The sequence below is a fragment of the Octopus bimaculoides genome, chromosome 5 (genome assembly GCF_001194135.2).
Source record: "Octopus bimaculoides isolate UCB-OBI-ISO-001 chromosome 5, ASM119413v2, whole genome shotgun sequence".
In the NCBI taxonomy this organism is placed as follows: domain Eukaryota; kingdom Metazoa; phylum Mollusca; class Cephalopoda; order Octopoda; family Octopodidae; genus Octopus; species Octopus bimaculoides.
In genome coordinates this window covers 51,859,987-51,868,914 of record NC_068985.1, presented here as the reverse complement: position 1 = coordinate 51,868,914, position 8,928 = coordinate 51,859,987, and the positions used below count along the sequence as shown (strand labels likewise).

General features: G+C 37.5%; 1 protein-coding gene across 2 annotated transcripts in view; it reads right to left on the bottom strand.

The window, feature by feature from the left end:
* The window catches only part of LOC106877421 (methylthioribulose-1-phosphate dehydratase), a 66,816-nt gene that overhangs the window by 10,025 nt on the left and 47,863 nt on the right, over positions 1-8,928 (bottom strand). For both annotated transcript variants that reach the window (XM_014926319.2, XM_014926318.2), the window contains exons 4-5: positions 4,108-4,225; positions 882-1,004 (exon numbers count right to left, since the gene is read on the bottom strand). In XM_014926319.2, the coding sequence (XP_014781805.1) occupies positions 882-1,004; positions 4,108-4,225 (241 nt within the window). The remainder of the gene's footprint in view (positions 1-881; positions 1,005-4,107; positions 4,226-8,928) is intronic.

Sequence of the window (8,928 nt, the reverse complement as noted above, 5' to 3'; positions counted from 1 at the left end):
TGTTTCAGTTAGTGGAATAGTTTCATTTTTAAAGTGAAAGTATTTGACATGAGTGTTTTTGTATCACTTTTGACACGTAATACTTAAATAGTGGAGGAGATATTATGTTGCCGTGTGCTCGAACTCTGCAAGAAGTTAATAATTTTTTTTGACTAAAACACAACTGGAACCCTAAGTAAGGCATGTGTAAAATTTGAATGAAATTGGTTGCGTAGTTCTCGAGTTTAGGGATTCACACAGACAGACAGACAGACAGACAGACAGACAGACAGACAGACCGACAGACAGACAGACAGACACACATTCTCATTTTTATATATATAGATAGTGGCGTACATCTCTTATATGTAAGTACATATATACATATATCTAAATTTTGTATGACTCTCTTATTCTTTCTTTCTTTCTATCAGCCCCTTCACACTTACTTCGTTCTTTCCCCCTATCTCACATTTCCTGGCTTTCCCTTCATTCTCACCTTCCCTCCTCTTTCACTTCCCTCTGTTCCTCTTCTTTTTTTCTCATCCCTCCCTGATTCTTCTATCCCTCTGCCTCTACCTCTCTCCTCTCACACCACGTGACCGGTGCTCAGCCAAGCCTGATCTTTCTTTCTTGGTTCAACTACCATCCATACAACGTCTATATTGTTGTATGGTCACTTCTACAATGGCACCACTGGTCAAGCAAACTCCACTATTTTCAAGCAGTCTTGTCTTTCAAGATATGCAGTGATCTCACTAGCATTGGTTGTCATGGACAATGCTGTGAAACTATCCAACCCATGCCAGCACAGGAAAACAGACATTAAACGATGATGATGACACTCAAAAAAATGAAAAATAAGACATCAATTTGAAACTAAGATAAGATTGTCAACATACTTGATTTACATTTCTTGATCCCTTTGATCATTTCCAGGCCAGTGACAAGAAACTCTGTTCCAGGGAATAACAACGTTGCCATCACAGCAAACTTTGAATGTGTGTGAATCACAGCACCAGCATCTGCAGCAATACAATATGGTAATTATTAAACAAAGGATTGATGAAAGCAAAAACAAAGTCATAGACGCAGCTCTGAAGACTCTATAGCAAAGATTCCCACTGAGGTTGGACATCAGTCACATTAGACACATCAATCACATCAATCTCATCAGTCTAAGAAAACTGGTAAATGTCACGGACATTTCATATCTTCCTCAAATTTTAACCCATTTATACTCACTCAAAATTTCACTACTCTTAACTGTAGAAAGCAGTTTTATATACCAATTTTTCTTCTGTTAAGGAATGTCATGTTTGAAATAATCTATATATATATATAATTGAGAATGTATGTCTGTGTGTCTGTGTGAATCCCTAAAACTTCAGAACTACACAACCAATTTTATTCAAATTTTACACATGCCTTACTTAGGGTCCCGGTTGTTTTAGTCAAAATAAATTTTTAACTTCTTGCATACTTCCAGCCCACAGCAACATCATATCTCCTCCACTATTTAAGTATTACGTGTCAAAAGTGAAACAAAAACACTCATGTCATTCGGACCGGAATCTCAAAAACATTGTCCCCTTACATCTCATTCTCATTTAAGTACCACGACAGGCAAATAAAAATTATATTTATATAATACTGAACTTATTGTATACATTACTCAGATGCACTACAACTCATGAGTAAAAGTAGCCAAAGTGCATGAACAGTACATAGAATAATGCATAGAAAGTGAGTCATTTAAGAAAAAAAACAAAGAAGTAAAAATAGGAAGAGCAAATTTTGGAAAGCATGGAAGTTTTGAAGGATGTAGTATCCTGACAGCTAACAAGTAACATGGGTAGTTTATTCCATGTTTCAGCAATTCTGAGCATGAAAAGATGTTTCCAAAAGTCAAAGGTGTTGTGTAGTTTTTTTTTAAATTTTGTAAGCATGTCCACAAGTATTAGGCATATGCAATTCAAAAAGGTGCCCGAGGTTGTTGTTGGAAAGATGGTGGATAATCTTGTGGGTCTCAACCAAATCAGTTGCCAAACACTTGAGCTTTAATGTGTCCATACCCAGTGAAGCGTGGAGGTGCAATGGCCCAGTGGTTAGGGCAGCGGACTCGCGGTCATAGGATCGTGGTTTCGATTCCCAGACCGGGTGTTGTGAGTGTTTATTGAGTGAAAACACCTAAAGCTCCACGAGGCTCCGGCAGGGGATGGTGGCGAACCCTGCTGTACTCTTTCACCACAACTTTCTGTCACTCTTTCTTCCTGTTTCTGTTGTGCCTGTAATTCAAAGGGTCAGCCTTGTCACACTGTGTCACGCTGAATATCCCCGAGAACTACGTTAAGGGTACACGTGTCTGTGGAGTGCTCAACCACTTGCATGCTAATTTCACGAGCAGGCTGTTCCGTTGATCGGATCAACTGGAACACTCGACGTCGTAAGCGATGGAGTGCCAACAACAACAACAACACAGTGAAGCACGATGTTCAGAGTATGGTAGATGCCTGACAGTGGGTATTCGTCTGGTTGCATGTTTCTGAACAGTTTCCAAGAGATTGATATCCTGAGTACATGTTAAGTTTGTTGAAGCAACATGGCTTACTTAAAGTACCCATTCTATTTTTTGGTAGATATTACATGTCATTACTGGAATAACCAAGAAATTTAATTTCGCAATTAAAAGGTTAGATAAAAAAAAATATATATATACATGAACGTAGATCAGTACTGGAGAAAGTTTTTATGTCTGAAGACCTCATTAGATTAAGAGAGGAGGAAATTTTATTAAATACATATAAAAATATAATTTTATATTTATGACGAAAATAAAATTATAAATAAAAATGTATATTGACCTTTTGATGACATAACATACATGCACACATACACAGATGCACACACACACACACACACACACATACATACATACATACATACATATACATTTCCTGGCCAATGTATGTACAGAAATTTTAGGTGAAATCATGGCTTTGCCATTAAAAATCTTGCTTTGCAATCATGCAGTTTTGGGTGCTGTCCTGCTACACAGCACCTGAGCAAGTCTCTTCTATTATAGCCTCAAGCCAACCAACGCTTTGCATGTGTGTGTGTGTGTGTGTGTGTGTGTGTGTGTGTGTGTGATAGTTGTAGATGAGCATCACTACCATACAAGCAGTGTCGTTAATTTCCGATGTTCTATGAAAACATGGTTATCTATAGTGAATTATTACTTTTCTTGGAAAAGGTAAAGGTGGGTATTGGAAAAGCATCTGGCTGTAGTAAAATCTGCCTCAATAAATTCCATTAGGCCCTTGCAAGCACGGAAAAGTGAATGTTAAAATGATGATGATGATGATGATTGGAGTATTAAATAGAATGCCTTATCGTCTCAACACCCTGAGTTCAAATCCTATTGAGGTCAGTCTTTTTATCCTTTTAAGGTTGATAAAATTGTACCAATCCAGGGTAATGGATTGATGGGAGTGTTAGAGAGTCAGATCAAGATACCTTGTGATATCAACTTCAGTTCTTTGCATTCTGATAGCACTGCAACTAGTAATATTGATGTAAACTTGCATCAGCTTGAATCAGTGGCCTTTCCCTTAAACATCAGCGGCATAGAGAAAGGAGATTTGCATTCATAAGTAAGGCCGGTGCTAGGAAGTGCGGGGTTCAATCAGAGAATTGTCAGTAGAACCCTTTACACTACAATAGTTGAAGAGTGATATTTTATGTATCATGTAGTATGCCAGTCCCAGCCAAAAAGCATTGAGGGCTTGAAGCTCCACCATTAGCCACAATGATATACTAAAAATTCATCATGTTGACCTCCACTTGAGCATGTGTGTGGAGCCCTCTCTTGGCGTGGGGCCCAGTCTGAACAAATCTGTTTAGTTGGCTTAAAACCAACCTTGTTCATAGGACAACTGCCAGTCTTCTTCAAAAGATCATGCCCAGGCCTCAGCATTCATGTGCAGAAACAGGGTCGACCATAGCTGATTGAGGCCTTAGGTAAATGTGAACTTGATTTTATAACAATGGTAATGTTAATGACTATGGTAATGTCAATGCATACACAACTAACAGAAATACTTTTAAAAATTGGACAATGTGTCTTACCTCTCATTGTAAAGGCATTCATAAACAAGGGAGTGCATTGAGAAATCTTCAACTTTTTGGAAGGTGGCGGCTCCTCGGTTGTGTCCCCATTGATATTCACAATAAACAGATCTTCAGACTACAAAATACAAAGTTATACAGGTTTGTTTGTCTTTTATTCTTTTCATTCAAGGAATCAAAGATAGGAATTTAGAACATTCATACTTTCCCCAGAAGAGTAACTTAAGTAAATAATTGCATATAAGGGAAATGAAAATGGCTTGTTCCAGAATTTGAACCAGGGTTACTGATTTAACTAGCCAGCAGTTTACTTCAACTTCATAATAGTAACTGAGATACTTTATAAACTGAAGGCACCAAGTAATTAACTGGCACTCCATCAGTTACAACGATGAGGGTTCCAGTTGATCCAATCAACAGAATAACCTGCTCGTGAAATTAGCATAAAAGTGGTTGAGTACTCCACAGACACATGTACCCTTAACCTAGTTCTTAGGGAGATTCAGCATGACACAGAATGTGACAAAGCTGGCTCCTTTGAAATATAGGTGCTACTCATTTTTGCCAGCTGAGTGGGCTGGAACAACGTGAAATAAAGTGTCTTGCTCAAGGACACAACACGCTGGTGGGAATTGAACTCATGACCTTATGATTGTGAGCCAAATACCCTAACCATTAGGCCACATGCATCCACCATATAATTAAACTTTCTAAAATGAAATATTTATTGACTGTATTTTTCCACAGAAAACACTCTTGAAAATTTTAAATTGCCAAATCAGTAATTTTCATAAAAAACATAAATACCCCAAAATTCATTCAATGAGCTAAGAAATATGCGTTAAACTATACTTGAACAAGGAGGTCTAATAGGACTGAAACATGTCCAGAACTATCACTATCTTTACCAATGATCAGACTCACTCTCCACTGCATGTCTCCACTGAATGTTCAATCAATTTATAGATTGGAGTTCTCTCCCCTCACCTTCTTTGAAAAATTTGTCAAAGATATTTACGATACACTTGAAATTTCAATTAATTAAAAATTCTTTTTAGTTCATTAAACTATGTTAACTCACACTTAACTATGTCTATGTTTGTTTTTGGACTATTTTACATCTTTTCAGATGTATTACTGATGCAACATTTCAATTGCTTTCTTTCCAGCTTGTACTTTCCTCTGCATTACATATCACACACACACACACACACACACACACATCCCATAAACTTACTGACCCACCCATACCACTTCTCTAAAGTCACCATCCTGTACTTTGAGGGTACATCCTGACACATCTTCACCAAAATCCTTTTTCTTTTCCAGCTGGGGTAGTCATGTGTCCCCTCTACAGCAAGGAACTTGTTCCAGTTCTCCTATCATACTTTAGCCCAGTGATTCTCAAAATAGGCAGTACTGCCTCCCTATGGGCAGTGGAAAGATCCAGGAGGAGTAGTGATCCATTGAAAAATGGGTGATAATGGGGTGGCCGAAAGAGGGTGATGGATGTAAAAACGACAAAATAATGGATTAATTAGGTTAAGTTTTCTTTGTGAAATACAGTTGTTTCAAATTCGCTGCAGAAAGTGGTCTGTGTCTGCAGTGGTGGGGGGAGGACGCTAGGAATGTGGCTAGGTACCAAGGGGGTGGCAACCCAAAAACGTCTGGGAATCACTGCTTTAGTCTCACAGCATCTGGCAAAAAGCTATCTTTCTCAATTCTACACCCTTACATAATAAGGGATTTTATCTAACAATTTACTTGATGACTACACAAGTGTCATTGCTATACAAAAAGCAACACATACACTCTGTAACGTAGTTGCTGTTAGAAATGGCATTGAGTCATAGAAACTACTTATATACAGCATGGAGACTTTAGGGCTTTGTGCAGTCTTCTGACAAGTCAGATCCTGTTGAACCATCCAACTCATGACAGCATGGAAAACTAATGTTATATGATGATGATGGTGATGATGATCCAAAACTCACAGCTCCAGTCCCTCAAATAATTCATTCACAAGTGCAAGGCAGCAGTGCAGACAAAGAGCACCCATTACAACACTTCAAGAAATTCATTCACCCTTATAATCTAGATGGCTTCTACTTGGCATACAATTTCTGCAGCGCCATTATCCAAAAATAAAGGATGCTTCAATGCATCAGACAAGCTGCAGGCTCTCTTGCTTTACAAACTGCAGCTAATCCTTTCAGTCCCTTGCCAAAAGGATCTCTACTAACAACTTATTTTGCGGAACCCTCCTTTCTACTTCTCAACCATGAAGTCCTACAAACTCATGTGATCATTGAAAAATGGCCACTAAAACAATGATGATGATCACACACACACACACACACACACACACACACACACACACACATATATATAGTTTACAGTTCCATTATAAGTTGGATCAACAAAAAAGTACTCCATCCAGTGAGAGATAAATATCATTTAATATACACAATTTACAAAAGAGTTACTAATAGCTTTATGCTTTAGAGATACAATAAACTGGCAGATTTATATAGCATGCCATGTATCTCCAAGTTATCTTTCAGGCACAGTGCATATCATTAGATGTATTTAAAAACTAAGGCATTGGTCTATGAGAAAACACGAGCAAAACCAAGACTAGAAACATGCAAAGAAAGGTGATGCAAAAAGTGGAACAAGAAGAAAGAAAAGAAAAGTAAGAAAACCAAGATCTTCATTCTCTTTGTCTATAGAAAACATAATTAATCTAGTTAGAGTAGAGTAATATAACAGAAAGAAGGCCAAATTCTGTGAGAAAGCTACTCAATCCAGAGCAGGTGGCATCCTTCAGCTGAACAAAAGAAACTTGTCTATGTGCTCGCATTTGCTAAATATTTCAGATCTAGAATTAAGTAGTATGGTGGAATTCTTGGACCAAAAAAGAATGTGTGATCTTTCAGCTATGTATAACTTGCTTCTCTTTGATCAATTTATATATGGCATAGATTTCTCTATAATTCTCCACTTGATTGTATGTGGTATGCAGTTGGTCTACAGATCCCATGCATAGCTAGCCAAATTAGTGGCTTTATTTTTATCAACATGTTGAAAAGAAAACTGGTGGCTTGCATAATGGCTTTTAAAATTGCCTTTGTATAAACTGATTAAGTATATATATACTTAGATATATATCATCATCATTTAACGTCTGCCTTCCATGCTAGCATGGGTGGGATACACACACACACACACACACGCAGAATTCATTATATTATATTATAATATATTATAATTATAAAACCCCAAAAGGAAAGAAATGAAAAATAAAAACTTTTACCATTTCTCATTTTGTTCCTTTCGGGATTTTATCCCTAATTTTGTGGTTCTAGAACCTAGCAGTTCTTTCTAGTGTAAGGAATCCCATGAGTGGATTCCTCTTATGTATTTAAATGTATACTGTACCTTATGAGTAATTCATAGTCTTTGGACTAAACTTTTATACGCTAGGCCACTTGGAGGTGAACATTTTATTAATTACCATTTCCCTTTGAGATGATTAATTATATATATATATAAATATACATATATGTAATCTTGCAGACAAAGCCTCCATACTTGCAACTCAATTTGCATCCCAGCTTCTATCCTCTTCAGTCACTCAGAATATAACCCAAACTTTTCCATCATTCATGATATGTCGCAATTTTTGGAAACCTACTACGGCGTCCCATTTTTGACTGCTGCAACAATTACACAAATAACAATAGCATTCAAACTTCCTTCACGTTTTGTCATTTGTAGTAACAACCTTTGCATTTTGTTTACAGAACGAATAAAATTTTATTTGCCAAGAATCTCAACAGATTTCATTGTCTTCTTCATACAGGTCCTGGGACTGCATCTTGCTCCAATGTCTGCAATGGCAAAGTTTTTACAGTTGGATGTCTTTCCTAATGCCAACCAATTTACAATAGGTACCAGGTGGGGTTCTTTTTTTTCATGCCACCAGCACTATTCAAGTCACCATGTAGCTCACAAATTAACAAAACCCAATGAGTGAGGTGGGGTGGGGGTGTCTTTATGCTTGACAGGTGGGGGGGTTAAGGTATGAGAGAAGAAGGTATGGTGAAGCAGGTTCTTGTCATAGAGGAGCTACATCTCTACTCACATACAGGGAAGAAAGTGAGACTGAATCAACAGTATCTCCAAAGAGATAACTAGTAGTGACAAGGTGTCCAGGTGGTACCTCAAGGTATGAGGTGAGTAGTAGTGAATGGGGACAGAGAAGCTAAGTATGTGTGGTTGAGTGGGGATTGGCAAAAGTGCAGGTGGGGTGCAAAAGATTGGAGAAAAGGGATCCTAATCTTTGGAAACATACCACAGTATCCCGTTTGAAAGAAAGGTAACCCCTCCGAACTCAGACAACTATCTTACAATATATTGCAGCAATTGACAGTGTCAGCATTGGTTACTTTCCAAATGCTAACTACTCAAATGTGATGTAGAAGCAAGTGGCACAGGTATGGCTGTATAGTTAAGAATTTTACTTCAGAAACATGTGGTTCCAGGATCAAACCCACCAAGTGGTACATTAGACAAGTTTTTTTGTACCACAGCTTTTGCTTGGCCAATACTTTGTTGTAGAATACAGTTGAAAGAAAACTAAGTCTGAGCATGTAAAGGGGTTGACATGAAGATGGTTAGCCAGCCATAGAAGAGTTGCAAGCATGGAACATAGATGTTGAATGATGACAATGACAATATATATATATAAATATATATATATATATATATTGTTTGTTCTTATGTTGAGTTATAATAAAAACAATTTTACATTAATCT